This window comes from Bombina bombina, chromosome 2 (genome assembly GCF_027579735.1).
Source record: "Bombina bombina isolate aBomBom1 chromosome 2, aBomBom1.pri, whole genome shotgun sequence".
Taxonomy (NCBI): domain Eukaryota; kingdom Metazoa; phylum Chordata; class Amphibia; order Anura; family Bombinatoridae; genus Bombina; species Bombina bombina.
In genome coordinates this window covers 971,811,142-971,834,551 of record NC_069500.1, presented here as the reverse complement: position 1 = coordinate 971,834,551, position 23,410 = coordinate 971,811,142, and the positions used below count along the sequence as shown (strand labels likewise).

The 23,410-nt window shown below is 39.3% G+C and overlaps 1 protein-coding gene across 2 annotated transcripts in view; it reads left to right on the top strand.

Moving 5' to 3' along the window:
- LOC128649926 (uncharacterized) overlaps positions 1-23,410 on the top strand; it is a 433,711-nt gene that overhangs the window by 139,907 nt on the left and 270,394 nt on the right. For both annotated transcript variants that reach the window (XM_053703485.1, XM_053703484.1), the window contains exons 2-4: positions 7,081-7,128; positions 8,339-8,389; positions 19,394-19,429. In XM_053703485.1, coding sequence (XP_053559460.1) covers positions 7,081-7,128; positions 8,339-8,389; positions 19,394-19,429 — 135 coding nt within the window. The remainder of the gene's footprint in view (positions 1-7,080; positions 7,129-8,338; positions 8,390-19,393; positions 19,430-23,410) is intronic.

Here is a 23,410-nt window from a genome sequence, read left to right as displayed (position 1 = left end):
TCTCTCCTAAATAACCTAGTATCTTTCCAAACAGAGCTATAATGGCCAATAAAACCAAATCCTCGTTCCCTGCACCACTTATCTAACCAAGAATTAAATGTTGTTATCCGCTCCATCTTTCCTGCTTCCTGGCCATACACAGGTAAAATAGCAGAAAATGATAGAGTTGATGCCACAATCTCTAAATGATTACCTAGGTCACAAAACTCTTTCTGAACAGCAGCAACATGATTACTAGCCAGATCATTTGTTCCTAAATGAACAATCACATCTAACTCACTTCCCTTTCCTGCTGCCTTAACAATTCTCAAAATACGATTCTTATCCCTGTGAGCAGTAGCTCCTGGAAGACATCTAACCTCCCTTGCTTCTCCTTTACTTTCACCTAAATACACATTCCTCAAAATAGAGTCACCCAAAAACACATCTGCAGTTCTTTCCTGTGTTATGTTACCTGGAGAATCAGATACCAATAGATTTAAATTACCTGTTACAGCTTCAGAGGGCTCAGAAACAGCAATCTCCTCATCACAAGTGTGTTCGGCAAGAGCAGCATAGGAGTTTTGCAATGGCAGAGGTTGTGGGCAATGCTTCTGGTCTACTGTTCTAATTCTTCCAGAGCCTACAGTGATCCATCTGTCTCTCCTTGCTGATCTCTGGGGTAGAGGGGCTTCTTTCTGAGGCAGCTTTGTAGAGGTAACAGGTATGTTACTTACCTTAGCTTGAAGTTTAGCTATTTCTTCCCTTAAGAGGGAAAACTGCTTACAAACAGGACAGCCCCTAAATCTCCAAAAAGTAGCACGATTAAAAAGTGCAAAACACCCATTGCACTGTATCATAGACATTTTAAACTATGCAACACTTTAACAATAAGAAAAAAATAAGTATTCTTTACGACTGAATAACCCTGAATAACCCTGAATAACTCCTGAATAACTCCTGAAATAACTCAAATATCCTTATTTATTGATCCTTTTTTAGCTTGATCCCTTTGCTAAGAAGCAGAGCTAAAAAGGGACACATATGAAAAATACATATGTCAGGGCTGTTTTCAGGGCTGTTTAAAGAAATGGTTTTGTATAAGAACCCTCACATATGTATTTTTCATATGTGTTCCTTCTTAAAGCGGCAATATGGTCAGCCTACTTATGTCACAGTTTTAAGCCCCTCCAAATGTTATTGTCTGTTTACTTAACTCATCTCACCCTGACCAGATTCTAACATTCCAATTGGCCTTACCAACTGTCTTTGATTAGCAATCAACTAAATTTAGTGGACTCAGCTGACTGCCCTACCTGTAAATATTTCAGACTAGTTTGGGGATGTGCATTGTACAGGGGTGTGTGCATTGCTTACAGGGCAGTGTACTTTTTAACAATAGCATATGTTCACATTTTCCAAGTAAGGCACTAATTTTTAAGAATTATACAAGAATTGAACAAGGATTGGGCAAGGGGCAAGACACAAGGCAAGTACTCTTGTAATACTGTGTTTTGTTTTTTTAAGTATCTCATTGTATCCTTTTGCAAGTGCTGCTGTAACACTGTGTCTTATGTGTTTACTTGGTTCCCACTTTCATAATAATGCTCAATATCTTCATATTACTTTTTGCTACCTCTTGTCTCTAACAAATTACATTACTCAATTACTCCTTCTCCCTCTCCACCTGCATTGTTCATTAGCCCATTTCTCTTATACTCACCTTACTTTTGTACTCATGAATTTTACCTATTCCTAAACACTCTCTCTCCCCCTGCACTTCAGCCAAAAAACATCTCGTTACTGCAAATCTGCTTCTCATCTCATATCACTCTCCCTCTTGCTCATACTAGCTGCTGGCGACATCTCCCCTAATCCTGGTCCCTAACAACCTCCAAGCCTTTCACATCCTTGTGTGCCTTTCATTAGACTTCATAAACTAAACTCTGGTAACCTTAATAGCATTCCTCTTACATCTAAAAACACATCCCCCTTCACTTGTGCACTTTGGAACTCTTGCTCTGTTTGCAACAAGCTCACTTCTATCCATGATCTCTTTATCTCCCACTCTCTTAACCTTCTGGCTCTTACAGAAACATGGCTCTCTGCTTCAGACACAGCATTCACTGCTGCACTGTCACATGGGGGTCTCCATTTCAGCCACACTCCTAGGTCTGGCAATAGACAAGGAGGTGGTGTCGGTATTTTACTTTCCTCTCGTTGCACCTTCCAACAAATACAGCCCTTCTCTTCACTCACATTTTCTTCATTTGAAGCACACATGATTCGGTTATTCTTTCCCCTCTCTATACGTGTTGCAGTCATATACCGTCCTCCTGGCTCCCCAACTCAATTTTCAGATCACTTTGCTGCCTGGCTTCCTTATTTCCTTTCCTCAGACACCCCTGTCCTCATTCTTGGTGACTTTAACATTCCTCTTGACAATCCCACTGCCTCCTCTGCAAAACAACTTCTTCAACTGACTTCCTCTTTCGGCCTGTCACAATGACTGATTCTCCCACTCACAAAGATGGTCATTCCCTTGATCTGACTTTCACCTATCGATGCACTCTTTCAAATTTAGCAAACTCCCCTTTTCCTCTCTCTGACCATCATCTCCTAACTTGCAACATCACTTCCCTACCTACAACTCCCCCTCCCTCTACCCCTCACACCAAACTTCACAGAAGCACTAAGTCACTAGATCTGCATCAGCTTGCTAGCTCTCTCAAACCTATCCTCTCATCCATCACCTCCTTTTCCTGTCCTGACCAATCTATCTGCCAGTATAATTCCACCCTTACATCGATCTTTGACACTCTGGCCCCTCCAACCTTAGCTCAGAAACCACACTCTCATCCTCAGCCCTGGCATACTCCTCTGACATGATACCTATGCAGATGCTCCCATACTGCTGAGCGACATTGGAGGAAATCTCAGAGTTCAGCTGACTTTCTTCACTACAATTTCATCCTGAACTCCTACTATTCTGCCCTTAATCTTTATAAGCAACAATATTTTTCTAATCTCATCTCTACTCTTTCCTCTAACCCTAAACGTCTGTTCTCCACGTTCAATACTCTTCTCCGCCCATCCCCACCTCCTAACACAACCTCTCTCTCTCAGCTCAAGATTTTGCCAGCCACTTCAACAACAAAATTGATTCCATCAGAAGTGAAATCAGCTCTTAACATAATTCCAATATCCCACCCCCTCAAAAGCTCACCCAAAACCTAAATATCCAAAAATGCAGCTCTTTTGCCCCTGTTAATGAGGATGAAGGTTCTGCCCTTATACTGTCCTCCCACCTCACTACCTGTCCCCTTGACCCCATCCCCTCACAGCTACTCCCCTCCCTCTCTTCTACCCTCACCCCCATACTCGCACACATTTTCAACCTCTCCCTCAGCACTGGTATATTTCCCTCATCTCTAAAACATGCACTGGTCACACCTATTCTCAAATAAACTTACCTCGATCCAACCTCCCCTTCCAATTACCACCCTATTTCCCTACTCCCTCTAGCCTCAAAGCTCCTCGAAATGCTAGTTTATGCACGTCTATCCCATTTTCTTACACTAAATTCTCTGCTTGACCCACTGCAATCTGGATTTAGTTCCCATCACTCTACAGAGACAGCAATTGTCAAGGTTACCAATTACCTACTTACAGCAAAATCCAAAGGCCACTTATCCTCCTTGACCTGTCTGCAGCCTTTGACACTGTTAACCACCCTCTTCTGCTCCAAATCCTCCAATCCTTCGGCATCTGTGACACAGCTCTCTCGTGGTTCTCTTCCTATCTTACTAACCGTACATTTAGTGTAGCCTTCTCCGGAGCATCCTCTGCCCCGTTACCACTTTCTGTTGGGGTACCTCAAGGCTCTGTCCTTTGTCCCCTGTTCTCTTTTCAATCTACATGTCGTCACCAGGTTCCTTAATAAAGTTCCATGGGTTTCAATACCATTTGTATGCTGATGACACCCAAATCTACCTCTCTGCACCAGACCTACCTCCTTCCTTACTAACCCGTGTCACAAACTGTCTTTCTCAAATTCTTGGATGTCCTCTCATTACCTTAAGTTAAATCTCTCCAAAACTGAACTCCTTATTTTTCCCCCTTCTTCCAATGTCTCCACCCCCAAAATTTCTATAACTGTTGATAACTCCATCATTACCCCTACCCCGCATGCCCGATGTCTTGGGGTCACACTTGACTCATTTACAACATTGAAGAAATGACACTTTGCTACATTGTAAAGTAGTGAATGTACAGCCTGTATAACAGTGTAAATTTGCTGTCCCCTCAAAATAACTCAACACACAGCCATTAATGTCTAAACTGTTGGCAACAAAAGTGAGTACACCCCTAAGTGGAAATGTCCAAATTGGGCCCAATTAGCCATTTTCCCTCCCCAGTGTCATGTGACTCATTAGTTTTACAAGGTCTCAGATGTGAATGGGGAGCAGGTGTGTTAAATTTTTTATCGCTCTCACACTCTCTCATACTGGTCACTGGAAGTTCAACATGGCACCTCATGGCAAAGAACTCTCTGAGGATCTGAAAAAAAGAATTGTTGCTATACATAAAGATGGCCTAGGCTATAAGAAGATTGCCAAGACCCTGAAACAGAGCTGCAGCATGGTGGTCAAGACCATACAGCGGTTTCACAGGACAGGTTCCACTCAGAACAGGCTTCGCCATGGTCAACCAGAGAAGTTGAGTGCACATGCTTAGCGTTATATCCAGAGGTTGTCTTTGGGAAATAGACGTATGAGTGCTGCCAGCATTGCTGCAGAGATGGAAGGGGTGGGGGTCAGCCTGTCAGTGCTCAGACAATAAGCTGCAAACTGCATCAAATTAGTCTGCATGGCTGTCATCCCAGAAGGAAGCCTCTTCTAAAGATGATGCACAAGAAAGCCTGCAAACAGATGGCTGAAGACAAGCAGACTAAGGACATGAATTACTGGAACCATGTCCTGTGGTCCAATGAGACCAAGATAAACCTATTTGGTTTAGATGGTGTCAAGCGTGTGTGGCGGCAACCAGGTGAGGAGTACAAAGACAAGTGTGTCTTGCCTACAGTGAAGCATGGTGGTGGGTGTGTCATGGTCTGGGGCTGCATGAGTGCTGCTGGCACTGGGGAGCTACAGTTCATTGAGGAAACCATGAATGCCAACATGTACTGTGACATACGGAAGCAGAGCACGATCCCCTCCCTTCAGAAACTGGGCCGCAGGGCAGTATTCCAACATGAGAACGACCCCAAACACACCTCCAAGATGACCACTGCCATGCTAAAGAAGCTGAGGGTAAAGGTGATGAACTGGCCAAGCATGTTTCCAGACCTAAACCCTATTGGGCATCTGTGGGGCATCCTCAAATGGAAGGTGGGGGAGCGCAAGGTCTCTAACATCCACCATCTCTGTGATGTCGTCATGGAGGAGTGGAAGAGGACTGCAGTGGCAACCTATGAAGCTCTGGTGAACTCCATGCCCAAGAGGGTTAAGGCAGTGCTGGAAAATAACGGTTGCCACACAAAATATTGACACTTTGGGCCCAATTTGGAGATTTCCACTTAGGGGTGTTCTCACTTTTGTTGCCAACAGTTTAGGCTTTAATGGCTGTGTGTTGAGTTATTTTGAAGGTACAGCAAATGTACACTGTTATACAGGCTGTACACTCAGTACTTTTACATTGTAGCAAAGTGTAATTTATTCAGTGTTGTCACATGAAAAGATATAATAAAATATTTACAAAAATGTGAAGGGTGTACTCACTTTTGTGAGATACTGTGTGTGTGTGTGTATATATATATATCCTCTGACGAAGCGGTGACGTAACCGTGAAACGCGTAAGGCCACGCCCACCTTGCGTCTGTCGTTGTGGAACAGCTGAACAGTGATCAGCTGTTGGTTAACTTCACAGACCATTTGTTTGCGAAAATTGTGCAAAGCAAAGAGAAAAACTTTTGCCGGAGTGGACGTGAGTAATTTAAAGAAACCGGGGAAATACTTGTCAAGATTTCTTTGAACAACAGCGATACCCAGCATTGAGATTTACTGTCCTTACTCCTTGGACTAAACACATAGAGCAAGCGGTCCTGAGTCATACTTTAATCTACGTGCTTGTACATACCTCACAAGTTTGAGGTTGACTCTTGTGAGTAGACACCCTACGAGGGAACTGTTTTAATACACATTTGCTTCATTGTTTGATTAAATTGATTTGCACTATGTAGGTGCCTTTGTGCGCTTTCTTTCTCTTTTTGCTTTTAGATTTCTACCTTACTCCGTGAGATTCTGGAGGATTATTAAGACACAGCAGCCGACACCTACAATTGATCTGCACTACTACGTGGGATCAAATTAATTTATCCTTTTTTACAAATATTTAACCTTGCTAGATACATTTTGATATTTTGTCGCTTGCTTTTATGAAATTTTTATATTTTGTTGCACGCTTTTATGAAATTTCGAATTTTTAATTTTGGTGTTATCCAAATATTGATAACACATTAAGCATACACAGTTGTGGCATTTTATTTTAAGAACTTTGTGATTAAGAGGTTTATTTAGAGCGCAGTTCTGTGTTTTGAAGGAAGGGTTTTTACTCTTTCTCATACACGTTTTTCCTTGCCTCATATATATATATTTATTTAAGAATAAATAGAACATATTCTTCTATATGCAGAACATTGGAATGTGAAATATTCCTCATCCATGTCTGGTTAACTGCACTTGAATAAATGCGAATGGGTTAGCGTGCGAGAATTGGTGGGGATTTTTCAGTTTGTGTGCTCCATTGAAGTCTATGGGAAAATACGCTAACGCAGTCACAATATCCGAAGTCTAACTTTTTTTGCGCATGTCGGGTTTTTGCTTGCACTCAACTTTTTAATTTCAACTTGTAATACGACCCAATGCATGCACAAAGTTTACCTTTAGCAAAGTTAACAGAGCAAAAAAGGATCCACTCGTAATCTAGCCCTTTGTTGGCCCAATAAGTATAAAACTGGTATAATTAGCAGCCTTTCTTATTTGTATTAGAAGTTGAGTTTCCACAATGTCATTAATGTTTTGTTTGTTCTTGTTTTGTTAGGTTCAAATGTTTCTGAACTAAAAAACGCAACCGTACAATCTACAGCAGGTGAGAAATGTAGTATATTAAAACTTTAAAGGGACGTTGGAGTATTTTTATTTTTTTTTGCTTCTAAAAGAGGGATTTTAATGCATATTACATTTTTGTTTTACATGGATGTTCCTGCAATTAAGCACAACAACTTTCTTTTGTTCATATACTTGTTGAGCAAGTCATTGCCAAACAAATAGACCTATGTGGGTGTTCCTTATCAGCCAGTGTATCCCACAGATCACTGTCTACCACTGTAGAATTGACATGCACTATGAGAGTGCTTCGTATGAGCCACCATCCTGGTGAGAGATGTAGTATATTGAATCCCTAAAGAGAGATTTTTAATATATATAACTTTTGTTTTTTTAAATAGATGTTCATGCACTTAAAAAACAAACTTTTTTGTTATTTTGCTTTTGGAGCATGTCAATATCCTGGGGTTGCCATCGCAGCCATGTTTTCATAGACAGCTATGAGTAACACATGCTGCAGGGTATGCATGAAGGAACATGCATTGTGCGTCTTGTAGAGCACATACTGCTGCTTAACAACACTATTCATGTTCCTCCCTCACACACTAAGGGGCATATTCATCAAGCTCTGTGTTTCTGGCGAGCCTTCAGGCTCGCCGGAAACACAAGTTATGAAGCAGTGGTCTAAAGACTGTTGCTCCATAATCTGTCCACCTGCTCTGAGGCCATGGACAGACATCGACAGAAATCAACCCAATCAAATACGATCGGGTTGATTGACACCCCCTGCTAGCGGCTGATTGGCCGCAAATCTGCAGGGGGGCGGCATTGTACCAGCAGTTCACAAGTATGCTGTCAGCATTTATCGATGTGCAGCGGACATGATCTGCAATATCGGATCATGTCCGCTTGCGCAATGATAATTCGGCCCCTAAACCACTAGTAACTTATAACTGTCCAGGGAAACATGACAAAGGTAGCAACCCTACACTGTCGGCAAATAAAGCTGCGTGGGTGCTCCTGGCTTATATAGCTTCTATCCCATCTAGGCAATTCCTGTTAGTTTCAACATTAAAATAAATAGCATTAACTTGACCCTTTTTCCTGAAAAAAAATATATTTATAAAATGGTAAAAATAATGCTCTATTATATGCATGATAGAAATTTCTGTAGTTTAGTGTCCATTTTTGGTAAAAGAAGTGTTCAGTCGGTGAATATGAATAATAACATTATTATGCAATGGTTTTTTTAGGTACAAAGGGAACTGACGCACCAATAAGTACATCTGTACAGTCTATAGCTGGTGAGCAATGTCATTAGTTATTTTTTCTTTGTTGCCTCTACAAGAGGGACTTTAAACATGTATTAAAGAGTTCTGTTTTCTTAAAAATGGATGATCCTGAAATAAAAAACAAATTATTTTTGTTCTCAAAGGACCATTAAATAGACTAGAGTTGAATAATCAAGTGCACAATAAAAAGACAATGCAATGGCACTTACTCTGAATTTTGAATGAGCATTCAATTTTTTTCCAACAGATTTAAATCATGTTTTTAATTTCTTGCCCCCTGTATCATGTGACAGCCAGCAGTCAATCACATGCTTTTATATATCTATATATATCCAGGGGTTGAAAAACCCAGTTGTCCAGTGGTCCCGGACGACCTTGAAATTTCTTGAGACGACTTAGAAAAATGGTCTGCTATTTTCAACATGTATCTGTCATATAACCTTTCATTTTTATAAAGATTTATGTTTTCTTAAAATATAAAAATGTTTTACATGTTAAAACAATCCACATAATTTAAAACAGGAGATTCACCATATAACTTTTTGCAGGCTAAGCCATGTTGATTTTTTTTATATAAACTGGCAACAAAAATAATGTGCCAGCAAAACATATATAATTTGTTTTTAATTATGTAAAAAGACATAATTCCCTGTAATATTTCAAATAAACTTTAAATGATTGTACAGCTACTCCACTCTGACTGAATGATAAGCAAGTCAGTCAGGATGGATGGTATAAGGGAAAAGCAAACTCTCAGCATTTGTGGAAGTTAAGTGCTTAACAGAAAATATTTGGTATATTAAGGGAATAGTATGTATATCTATTTTTATATAGCATAAGCTACAATTTATTAAGGCCTAGATTTGGAGTTTTGTCGGTAAGGACCCGCGTAGCTAACGCCGGCTTTTTTCTGGCCGCACCATAAAAATAACTCTGGTATTGAGAGTCCACATAAAGGCTGCGTTAGGCTCCAAAAAAGGAGCGTAGAGCATATTTAACACAGCTTCAACTCTCGATACCAGAGTTGCTTACGCAAGTGGCCAGCCTCAAAAACGTGCTCGTGCACGATTCTCCCATAGAAAATAATGGGGCTGTTTGAGCTGAAAAAAAACCTAACACCTGCAAAAAAGCCGCGTTCAGCTCCTAACGCAGCCCCATTGTTTGCTATGCGGAAACACTTCCTACGTCTGCACCTAACACCCTAACATGTACACCGAGTCTAAACACCCCTAACCTTACACTTATTAAACCTTAATCTGCCGCCCCCGCTATCGCTGACCCCTGCATATTATTATTAACCCCTAATCTGCCGCTCCGTAAACCGCCGCTACTTACATTATCCCTATGTACCCCTAGTCTGCTGCCCTAACATCGCCGACCCCTATATTATATTTATTAACCCCTAATCTGCCCCCACAACATCACCTCCACCTGCCTACACTTATTAACCCCTAATCTGCCGAGCGGACCTGAGCGCTACTATAATAAAGTTATTAACCCCTAATCCGCCTCACTAACCCTATAATAAATAGTATTAACCCCTAATCTGCCCTCCCTAACATCGCCGACACCTAACTTCAATTATTAACCCCTAATCTGCCGACTGGAGCTCACCGCTATTCTAATAAATGTATTAACCCCTAAAGCTAAGTCTAACCCTAACACTAACACCCCCCTAAGTTAAATATAATTTACATCTAACGAAATTAATTATCTCTTATTAAATAAATTATTCCTATTTAAAGCTAAATACTTAACTGTAAAATAAATCCTAATATAGCTACAATATAAATTATAATTATATTATAGCTATTTTAGGATTAATATTTATTTTACAGGCAACTTTGTAATTATTTTAACCAGGTACAATAGCTATTAAATAGTTAAGAACTATTAAATAAACCTAACACTAAGCCCCTGAAGATCATCCTACCTTGTCTTCACCTAAACGGGTATCACGATCCGTCCTGGCTCCGATATCTTCATCCAACCCAAGCGGGGGCTAGACATCCACTGAAGAAGTCCAGAAGAGGGTCCAAAGTCTTCATCCTATCCGGGAAGAAGAGGCGATCCGGACCGGCAACCATCTTGATCCAAGCGGCATCTTCTATCTTCATCCGATGACGACCGGCTCCATCCTGAAGACCTTCACCGCGGACCCATCTTCTTCCGGCGACGTCCAACTGAAGAATGACGGTTCCTTTAAGGGACGTCATCCAAGATGGCGTCCCTCGAATTCCGATTGGCTGATAGGATTCTATCAGCCAATTGGAATTAAGGTAGGAATATTCTGATTGGCTGATGGAATCAGCCAATCAGAATCAAGTTCAATCCGATTGGCTGATCCAATCAGCCAATCAGATTGAGCTCGCATTCTATTGGCTGTTCCGATCAGCCAATAGAATGCGAGCTCAATCTGATTAGCTGATTGGATCAGCCAAAATAATTACAAAATTACCTGTAAAATAAATCCTAACCTAAGTTACAATTAAACCTAACACTATACTATCATTAAATTAATTAAATAAAATACCTACAATTACCTACAATTAAACCTAACACTACACTATCAATAAATAAATTAAATACAATTCCTACAAATAACTACAATGAAATAAACTAACTAAAGTAAAAGAAATAAAAAATAACTAAGTTACAAAAAATAAAAAAATATTTACAAACATAAGAAAAATATTACAACAATTTTAAACTAATTACACCTACTCTAAGCCCCCTAATAAAATAACAAAGACCCCCAAAATAAAAAATGCCCTACCCTATTCTAAATTACTAAAGTTCAAAGCTCTTTTACCTTACCAGCCCTGAACAGGGCCCTTTGCAGGGGATGCCCCAAGAAGTTCAGCTCTTTTGCCTAAAAAAAAAAACATACAATACCTCCCCCCCCAACATTACAACCCACCACCCACATACCCCTAATCTAACCCAAACCCCCCTTAAATAAACCTAACACTAAGCCCCTGAAGATCATCCTACCTTGTCTTCACCTCAACGGGTATCACGATCCGTCCTGGCTCCGATATCTTCATCCAACCCAAGCGGGGGCTAGACATCCACTGAAAAAGTCCAGAAGAGGGTCCAAAGTCTTCATCCTATCCGGGAAGAAGAGGCGATCCGGACCGGCAACCATCTTGATCCAAGCGGCATCTTCTATCTTCATCCGATGACGACCGGCTCCATCCTGAAGACCTTCACCGCGGACCCATCTTCTTCCGGCGACGTCCAACTGAAGAATGACGGTTCCTTTAAGGGACGTCATCCAAGATGGCGTCCCTCGAATTCCGATTGGCTGATAGGATTCTATCAGCCAATTGGAATTAAGGTAGGAATATTCTGATTGGCTGATGGAATCAGCCAATCAGAATCAAGTTCAATCCGATTGGCTGATCCAATCAGCCAATCAGATTGAGCTCGCATTCTATTGGCTGTTCCGATCAGCCAATAGAATGCGAGCTCAATCTGATTAGCTGATTGGATCAGCCAATCGCATTGAACTTGATTCTGATTGGCTGATTTCATCAGCCAATCAGAATATTCCTACCTTAATTCCGATTGGCTGATAGAATCCTATCAGCCAATCGGAATTTGAGAGACGCCATCTTGGATGACGTCCCTTAAAGGAACCGTCATTCTTCAGTTGGACGTCGCCGGAAGAAGATGGGTCCGCGGTGGAGGTCTTCAGGATGGAGCCGGTCGTCATCGGATGAAGATAGAAGATGCCGCTTGGATCAAGATGGTTGCCGGTCTGGATCGCCTCTTCTTCCCGGATAGGATGAAGACTTTGGACCCTCTTCTGGACTTCTTCAGTGGATGTCTAGCCCCCGCTTGGGTTGGATGAAGATATCGGAGCCAGGACGGATCAGTGATACCCGGTGAGGTGAAGACAAGGTAGGATGATCTTCAGGGGCTTAGTGTTAGGTTTATTTAAGGGGGGTTTGGGTTAGATTAGGGGTATGTGGGTGGTGGGTTGTAATGTTGGGGGGGGTATTGTATGTTTTTTTTTACAGGCAAAAGAGCTGAACTTCTTGGGGCATGCCCCGCAAAGGGCCCTGTTCAGGGCTGGTAAGGTAAAAGAGCTTTGAACTTTAGTAATTTAGAATAGGGTAGGGCATTTTTTATTTTGGGGGTCTTTGTTATTTTATTAGGGGGCTTAGAGTAGGTGTAATTAGTTTAAATTTGTAAATATTTTTTTATTTTTTTGTAACTTAGTTATTTTTTATTTTTTGTACTTTAGTTAGTTTATTTCATTGTAGTTATTTGTAGGAATTGTATTTAATTTATTTATTGATAGTGTAGTGTTAGGTTTAATTGTAGGTAATTGTAGGTATTTTATTTAATTAATTTAATGATAGTATAGTGTTAGGTTTAATTGTAACTTAGGTTAGGATTTATTTTACAGGTAATTTTGTAATTATTTTAACTAGGTAGCTATTAAATAGTTCTTAACTATTTAATAGCTATTGTACCTGGTTAAAATAATTACAAAGTTGCCTGTAAAATAAATATTAATCCTAAAATAGCTACAATGTAATTATAATTTATATTGTAGCTATATTAGGATTTATTTTACAGGTAAGTATTTATCTTTAAATAGGAATAATTTATTTAATAAGAGTTAATTAATTTCGTTAGATTAAAATTATATTTAATTTAGGGGGGTGTTAGTGTTAGGGTTAGATTTAGCTTTAGGGGTTAATACATTTATTAGAATAGCGGTGAGCTCCGGTCGGCAGATTAGGGGTTAATAATTGAAGTTAGGTGTCGGCGATGTTAGGGAGGGCAGATTAGGGGTTAATACTATTTATGATAGGGTTAGTGAGGCGGATTAGGGGTTAATAACTTTATTATAGTAGCGGTGCGGTCCGCTCGGCAGATTAGGGGTTAATAAGTGTAGGCAGGTGGAGGCGACGTTGAGGGGGGCAGATTAGGGGTTAATAAATATAATATAGGGGTCGGCGGTGTTAGGGGCAGCAGATTAGGGGTACATAAGGATAACGTAGGTGGCGGTGCTTTGCGGTCGGCAGATTAGGGGTTAATTATTGTAGGTAGCTGGCTGCGACATTGTGGGGGGCAGGTTAGGGGTTAATAAATATAATATAGGGGTCGGCGGTGTTAGGGGCAGCAGATTAGGGGTACATAAGTATAACGTAGGTGGCGGTCGGCAGATTAGGGGTTAAAAAAATTTAATCGAGTGGCGGCGATGTGGGGGGACCTCGGTTTAGGGGTACATAGGTAGTTTATGGGTGTTAGTGTACTTTAGAGCACAGTAGTTAAGAGCTTTATAAACCGGCGTTAGCCCAGAAAGCTCTTAACTACTGACTTTTTTCCTGCGGCTGGAGTTTTGTCGTTAGATGTCTAACGCTCACTGCAGACACGACTCTAAATACCGGAGTTAGAAAAATCCCATTGAAAAGATAGGATACGCAATTTACGTAAGGGGATCTGCGGTATGGAAAAGTTGCGGCTGAAAAGTGAGCGTTAGACCCTATTTTGAGTGACTCCAAATACCGGAGGTAGCCTAAAACCAGCGTTAGGAGCCTCTAACGCTGGTTTTCACGGCTAACGCCAAACTCAAAATCTAGGCCTAAGTGTTTACATTCATATGCTGCTGAAACAATTTTAAATTATGATTTTCTCATATTATGTTACTACTACTATTTCTAATACTGCCACACACAACAATTTTCAAATAACAACTGAAGTCATTGTAGAGGCTGTTGCAGTTTACTCCCAGTAACACTGCACTTCTCAGGTCAATATTCCCAAATGATAGGGTTATAAATAACAGAAAACAAAGTGTCTACAACGTTACAAACAGAATTAATCCCCTAATCTGGTCAGTATATGCCTTGCCTGAAAAAGATGATGGTTAAAAGTTTGTCTATAGTAGAGGTGGGTTCTACACTTTAATGTCTTAGTTTTTGTTTTTTAGCAACCTTAGCTTGTACCCTATCAATGGCTGCACAGTGTATATGGCAGAGGGTATCATATTTACTTATTCCAACTTTTCTTATTTATCATTCTCCTTGTCCTGCTGTAGCATAGGATATGTTAAAAAAAACTACCTTGTAAAGGTATGGCTGTTAGTGCCTTTAGGAAGTAAGGGTGCTACGTAATACATGTGCCACCTCCATAGTAACTGCAAAACAATTGCGTGTAAGAGAGTTTGTGTGTGTTGGATACTGAGAATATGAGAGAGAGAGAAATAGAATGTGTGTGTGTGAAAATGAGAATATATATGAGAGAAACTGTTTGACAGAGTGTTTAAAAGTCTGTGTGAGTCTTATTTGTAAGAGTGTGTGAGAGTTAGTTTGTGTGAATGTGTAAGAGAGAGCTTGTGTGAGAGAGTGTGTGCGAGAGTGTTTGTGTGTATCTGTGATTAAGTGAGTGTGTATATCTGACTGTGTGTGTATATCCCTGGATATATATATATATATATATATATATTTACAAATCTCAAGGAAGAAAGTTTGAAGAGGTCACAGTAGTGTTCTCTCCAAAAGAGACAGGGATTTCAGCACTCCATATAGTAAGTAATTTAAATATTGTGTTCAATGCACACATACGTAAGTATTCATTTAGAAATAGGTGTTCCAGGCCTCCATGCAACCAACCAACTTCTGGGTCCCCTAAACCAAAACCACACAAGATTGTTATAAATAAAATAAATTTATTGGTGCAAACAAAGAAAGAAAAATCAAAAAAATCACATACATTTAAAAATACATTATGTACATTAAATGCATAGATAAAGCTGGCCAGCTCACTCAGGTTGATATGATGCAGATGAATACCTAGATATAGGTTTTTGAGTTATTAGGCAACACCCCTACCAGTGGGTAGCCCTGTGTACCAACAGGAATCTGCTACCATGGATAATGATGGGGATCCATGCGTAATTACTCATTTGGTGCACAAATGAAACTGACAACACCTGTCTCATTTTCACTGAGGATATTTTCACCAATCCAAAGAAAGGGCTGAGCTTAAATAAAGCACACATGGAGTTACTAAGTATACGCCCTGAGGAAGCCCCAATGACACTTGGTCACGTGGGGGGTGAAACGGCCGTTGGCGTGTGACGTTATTTGCTTAGCTGAGAACCAGCCCCTGATTGATACTCGATGCAGCACACAGCTCTTCTAACTACAGCAGCAAGCAGGCACCGCACCCTGATTTTGCACCAAGCTTAAAAGGAGAAGGACTACAAGCGCACAAAAGTGATTTGTAAAGTATTCATGGACTTATGAGTCTGTAATGGAATGTACTGTCTGGAACATGCACTAAAGCATATACACTTAAGCTTTAAACAAAATCACAGCGGATGTGGAAAGCCCTATTAACATATTTCTTATGTAATCTATACTGCTTGCACCATATATGTGATTGTTACTATTGCTGTGATTACACATCTACCATTAGAGATACATAGATCCCTAAGTTAGTACTAAGGTAGCTGGAACCTTTTTTCAATATTGGTGCTACCCTCTGGTCAGGGTGTTGTTTTCTCAAATATAAGTGTGTAAAAATATACAAGCATGTAATTTTTTGTTACATTGTTTCAGTTCAGCACATAAGTAACTGGCATAGATCCTAATATTAATCTCAAGGTAACAAGACTTTTAAATTCGTTTGGGTTACCCTCTGAGACAGGTGTTGTCAGTTTCATTTGTGCACCAAATGAGTAATTACGCATGGATCCCCATCATTATCCATGGTAGCAGATTCCTGTTGGTACACAGGGCTACCCACTGGTAGGGGTGTTGCCTAATAACTCAAAAACCTATATCTAGGTATTCATCTGCATCATATCAACCTGAGTGAGCTGGCCAGCTTTATCTATGCATTTAATGTACATAATGTATTTTTAAATGTATGTGATTTTTTTTGATTTTTCTTTCTTTGTTTGCACCAATAAATTTATTTTATTTATAACAATCTTGTGTGGTTTTGGTTTAGGGGACCCAGAAGTTGGTTGGTTGCATGGAGGCCTGGAACACCTATTTCTAAATTAATACTTACGTAAGTGTGCATTGAACACAATATTTAAATTACTTACTATATGGAGTGCTGAAATCCCTGTCTCTTTTGGAGAGAACACTACTGTGACCTCTTCAAACTTTCTTCCTTGAGATTTGTAAAAATATTTGTTTACAGGGTCTGCACCCGATATTAATTAATATAAAGTGGATTTTTGATACCTTCTCCTTAACAGACTCAGTATATTGTATATATATATATATATATATATATATATATATATATATATATATATATATATATATGTGTGTGTGTGTGTGCAATTATTCCTGCCTTAGCTTGCTGCCATGCGAATACGAATATTCTCTTTTAAAGTATGAGAATATTTTTTAGTATATAATTGTATACAAAAAGTGTTTTATTCTTAATACAAATGTATATTAATGTGTATAATGGCCTAATACAAGTTTACGTATGACATAGTGAAAATTTAGAGTTGAAAAAAGTGGGACCACTAAGAAATTTCATGAGACCACTAGCTTTTTGGAAACTTTTTCAACCCCTGTTTATATATGTGTGTGTATATATATATATATATATATATCGAGAAATAGATACGGGAGAGAAGCAAATGCTTTAAAATTTATATATAAGCTAGTGAACAAGGGTAACCTCCAATCGGTCCTTGTTGGTATTATAAGTACATATGGTGCAGGCCCTTAAATAGTATTATAATGTGTAATATAACAGAAGAACTCATCCTGGAAAATAGCCAGGTTGAAAAAAGACAGGGAAACAGCACTCTTTTGAAAAAACAATATTTTTACTAGCACGATTTATATACATAAGTGGTAAAGGGGATGGCAATCGGGAGTCCTGCCTCCACCCTTGAACCGCAAGGATAGGCAAAGTACACTGTGTGTAAGGTACAAAATAGTTTGCAACAACAATATTTATCAAAAAAACAAATATTTATAATGGGACCTTCCGAGTCCAATATACAAAACCTGACCGGTCAGGGGATGTGCGGAACAAGTTGCGCAATATGTAAATGCAGCACAATACAAAGCTGACTTAAGTAAAGCCTGTCACACTTCCTACACCCAGCTGCACACAGCACCTCTGTGAAGAGGTAATTGCTGGGCAGGTAAAACGTAGTAAGGGATCTAAGAAAGTGATGACAGCTTTATAACAAGCGGGATAAGCTAGTCAGATATACCTTGCAAACTGTACATAGAAGAATTTATATTCAGAGGGGAAGTGTATTCCTGGGATCAACTACACCCTGCTGCAGCCGACGCCTCACTCAGGAGGTATAGCGGTCGGGCAGGTAGAAAAATGGGATCTAAGTGATCTTAATGGAAACACGCCCTCAGGATATGTACATAAGTAGATAGACCAGACATTTAAATCTTCATGTATGGATGACATGTATTGCAGACAAGGTATAAGTAAGTACATTCAAGAAAACAGCGTTATTGCATGCCATGCAGAAAAGCAATTAGGTGTGTTAGTATTCAGCATATGTCTGTCCATTTTAAGTTCCTAGAAAAAGCTGTGCCCCCTCTCGACAGAGTGGCGTTTGCCAGGTGCGAAATTCATGCACATAAGCCAAAGCTGATTCATGCAGTTAGCGGCAAGGAATGTAATGGAACCATACGACCTGATAGCTGAAATGACAAGTCGGCCGTGCCGAGTAGCTGTGAGTCCATGACATGTATGCCAAAATATGCCGAGTTTTGATTCTGACTTTGCTTTAAGAGTGCCTGGTAGTAAACCGCAGGGCTTGTTTGCAGATTCTTTGCTCAATGATCTTCACACGCACATCACGTGATCCGGTCGGCATAGGTCCAGCCGACCGGATCACGTGATGTGCGTGTGAAGATCATTGAGCAAAGAATCTGCAAACAAGCCCTGCGGTTTACTACCAGGCACTCTTAAAGCAAAGTCAGAATCAAAACTCGGCATATTTTGGCATACATGTCATGGACTCACAGCTACTCGGCACGGCCGACTTGTCATTTCAGCTATCAGGTCGTATGGTTCCATTACATTCCTTGCCGCTAACTGCATGAATCAGCTTTGGCTTATGTGCATGAATTTCGCACCTGGCAAACGCCACTCTGTCGAGAGGGGGCACAGCTTTTTCTAGGAACTTAAAATGGACAGACATATGCTGAATACTAACACACCTAATTGCTTTTCTGCATGGCATGCAATAACGCTGTTTTCTTGAATGTACTTACTTATACCTTGTCTGCAATACATGTCATCCATACATGAAGATTTAAATGTCTGGTCTATCTACTTATGTAGGAAATTAGCGCACCTAGGCAAGAATCCCCACTCGCTTTTTCCCCAGAAATAACTCATATACAATGTTACCAATGCACAAGAGAATTCTGGGTAAGGTATGCAAATTAGATATGCAAATTCTCATTTTTTTTGCTTCAAAAAATACTGTTTTAACACAGCTATCCTTTTAACAGGATTATAGCAGCAAATCAGAAATCACTCCTAGACAGCCTGTTTTGTTCTATTTCTAAACAGAAATAGAACGAAACAGGCTGTCTAGGAGTGATTTCTGATTTGCTGCTATAATCCTGTTAAAAGGATAGCTGTGTTAAAACAGTATTTTTTTGAAGCAAAAAAACTGAGAATTTGCATATCTAATTTGCATACCTTACCCAGAATTCTCTTGTGCATTGGTAACATTGTATATGAGTTATTTCTGGGGAAAAAGCGAGCTGGGATTCTTGCCTAGGTGTGCTAATTTCCTATGCAAATATTTACATTGATTTATATATATATATATATATATATATATATATATACATACATACATACAACAATGAGACAGGAGGAGCTGGAGAAAGACAGACAGTTTTTAACTTTTCCCATTTAAGCATGTAGATGATCAGTATAATACACAATATAAACTGGTTGTTATAAAAAAATAAGTAGTTGTATTTATTTTCTGCTTCTTCACATTCTCTAAATTTTCATTTTTTTTTACAGGCACAAACTTACAACCTTCGACCACTGCAAAGGATGGTAAGACAGATAGTATTTTGCGGAGTATATTTTCTTTTAATGGAATTATAGTGTTAGTGAATTGTGTTACAAAAAACACAATATTCTCCCTCTCCACTGATATGTATCTAAAGCACTATAAAAAAGGGGGAATTTCCTCTACAGGCTATTTCTACAAACAAGACTCTGGAAAAAAAACTTTAAAGTGCGCTAAAAAGCTACACATCAACCAGTACAGAAAAAACTCACAAACCCAATAAGATATGCAAACATTTTATAAATATTTTGAATAACACTAATAATTTAAAAGCAAATAACAATTCAATTACATCAGGATAAAAGTCAAAGTATCAAAGAAATAAAAACAAACATGTACACTGTATTTCAAAGTAACAACAAGCTATTATGCTTTTGTTTGTTCCCAGGTTGAGCGCTTCTCTCTTTTTATTTATGCAAATTATGACACATATGGAAGTCTCCCTAAGTGTGATGTGGGAATCCAGACGTGGACCCGTTGCTCAGTGTGCCTAGAGGGATATGGCTGCACCTCACTGACGAGGCCCACAATAGGCCAAAACGTACGTCTGGGGTTTTGCTGTTTCTCTCGTTCAGAGAGGGATTGCCTGGTATTTCGGTGCTGGACTGTATTTTTATGTCAGGATCAGACCGATATGCTTAAGGAAATTTCTTCTCTGAGAAAGGCACATGTTGAGCAAAAAGAGGCTGCTTCTTGGGTGGTTACTAGCCATAGAACAAGCTATTATGCTTTTGTTCGTTCCCAGGTTGAGCGCTTCTCTCTTTTTATTTATGTATTTCAAAGTGCCTTCCTATTGTCAGCCTTAATTTGTTATATTGACCGGTGGTTTCCAAATCAAAATAAGAAACTCTGAGCCAATGCCTACGATGTCCTTATTACTGCGGATACACAATAATGGATACTATTAGAAATGTGCGATTAGTTTCGGATCGATTCAGAAATTCGGCCAAATTCATAAAATTCGGGATTCGGATCGATTTGAATTTCCGAATTAAAATAGTGCCGAATCTACCGAATAAATCCAAATTAGTTCGGATTTATTCGGATTTATTCGGTAGATTCGGATGGCCATGGATTACACTAGTATTGTACATGGATTACACTAGTATTGTATATTGTATATTAGGTTATATCACTCTGCTATGAGTTACACCTAATATACAGTACATAATACTAGTCTAATACACATCACATCCCACCTAACACTTACCGAAATTCCGAATTACCGAACCGAACCAAATCCAGCCGAATTTATTCGAATCTGAATGAATCCGAAACAAATCCGAACCGAATTGATTTGAATTTTTCCGAATTCAAATCGATCCGAACCGAAATTCAAAAAAATCTGAATCGATCCGAACCGATCCAAATTTTTTCGCCATGCACATGTCTAGATACTATTAGATGTTCTGACAAGGGCATTGCATATTTAATACAGTGTCCATGTAACAAACAATATTTGGGACAAACCCAAAGGACGCTAAGAGACTGAATAAGAGAACACCTGTGTCACATAAGACATGGTTTTCAGGGACACCTCCTCTCCAAACACTTTAAGGAAGTACACAATTAAAAATTTTGGGATATATAAAAAAAAGTGGGGAGAGATTGGAGAGGAGGAAAGTATGAGAAGAAACTCTTATACCAAGAGGCTAATCTAATTTTTGAGTTTGGCACCCTTCACCCTGAGGGACTAAATGCAGAATAAGACTTAACCCTGGTCAACTAACTTTACAACCCCTCCATTCCCCCTAAGACCATTTAGGGGTACCTGTCATATTGGAAAGAGCTTTAGAAAGAATAGAAAATAATAAAAATATATCTGCATATAAACTATTAATTAGGGAATATAGTTGTCACTTTGTTTTGGTATCGTTTTTAAGATTCATATGTTTTGAACTTCAACCCCAATATAACTAATATTGAACTTGTAAGTGTTCCTTCCATAAGGAAATTCACAGTAGTAATGAGTTATTTTGACCCTAACTTTACTGTGAAATTAAGTTTCTATATGTTCTATTTTATTAGGGGTATACATTTAAACACAAAGATAAATAATCAATTATATTAACTCTAGCTTAAATAGGAATGTGTTGTTTAATCTTTAATTCACATACAAAGTGTGGGAAATGTGCCTTTAAGAGCTAAGAAGATGTAAATGCCAATAATGTTTTTCAACCATTGAATTTTATGATTGTATCATTTATGTGCTGTATGGAAAAATATATCTCCAATAAAATAAAAAAAACCTTTGTCCAGAAAGACTTTATAAAAAGAATAAAATATGCCTTTAAGAAAATTGACTCTGAAGCCACTCCTCCTAAAAAATTGAACTCTATAAAAGGAGATCACTTTATAAATCTAACATCTTGATAAAGGCCTTGCAAAGGCTGAAATGCGTAGATGGTGTTACTATCTTTGATCTAACAGCTTCTAAGAAATCAAACAGAGTGCTCTGTATTTTGACTGTGGATTTGAAGCATTGGATTGGCAGTTGTGAGAGCACATTGAAGGAAATGAAGAACCCACATTGGTTGAGCAGGTGTCACATGATCGGAGACACAGAAGTGCTGTGAGTGTAGCGAGTATAACGAGTGCACACCGTGGTAGGAACGCTGCAGCCGGTAAGTCTGCAAACATGCCCAAGGATATCAAAGGAGACGATTGTGTCACTGTAGAATAAGGCAAGTAAAACACACACAAGTGCTTCAAAAAATTGATGAACTGGGTGACGTTCCGATATCAAGGAGTGACAGGTATGGTATTCTGATGAAGAATACTTTGTCTTTTGCACTATACTGCACACTGGGTTGGAGCATAAGTTAATGCAATCAAAGTGATCCTCAGTAATAAGGGCATCGTAGGCATTGGCTCAGAGTCTCTTACTAATTTAGAAACCACAGGTGGTTATAACAAATTAAGGCTGATAATAGGAAGACACTTTGAAATATATGTATGTTTTTATTTCTTTGATACTATGGGGTAGATTTTACAAGCAGCGGATGCTGCATCATTTCTGGTCTGCCAGAAACAGAATTTAAGAAGCAGCGGCCGTAAGACCACTGCTCCTTAACTTCTCCGCCACCTTTTAGGTGGCAGACTAAAATCATCCCGATACGATACGATCGGGATGATTGACACCCCCTGTTAGCGTCCGATTAGCAGTCTGTGAGCAGGGGGCGGCATTGCACAAGCATTTCACTAGAAATGCTTGTGCATTGATAAATGCAGACAGCGTATGCTGTCGGCATTTAGTGATGTCAAGCGGACAGGATTTGCTAAAGGGAATCATGTCCGCTCAGCAAAAAGTAGGAAGGAGGACAGAAGGGGGCTTATCAGCACTCTTTCCTAACATTATGTGAAGGTAGCTATAATGATCAGCTCTACTATGTAATAGATAACTATAATTTAAAAATAAACTTTAATAATAATATTTTTTTTAAAAAAGTGAAAGAAATCTTCCACCAAAACCCACCACAAACACTTAAAATGTATAAGGAGCACTGTTGGTTACTCCCCTGTATTCCTGGCCGATAACTGTAAGCGTCGGCTTCAGGTGTCAGGAGCAACCTTACACAGTGGTCTTATAAAAAAAAGTTAGAATTACAAACACGTTTCGACTGCTCCACAGGCCTTTTTCAATGTGTGAATAATTTGACAAACCGAGTTCAGAATATCACAGCCTTTTAAACCAAATATTACACATTTTAGCCAATTTCGTGACTCCTCAGATGCACGCCCCTAAGAGGACCAATTATAAACAATTTCCGGTTCGTCACAATGTGCACGGCTACCATTGCTATGTGCAGATTGGATCAAAACCTCAGCAGTGTAAGAATTTTGTGAAATAAATATACAATAAATCACAATGCAAAAATAATGTGACGATAAATGTGATTTTGGTGAAGAAAAACAACAAAAGAAAAAAAAAGGATATATTCGATCCTAAAAAGGTCAGGGCTGTG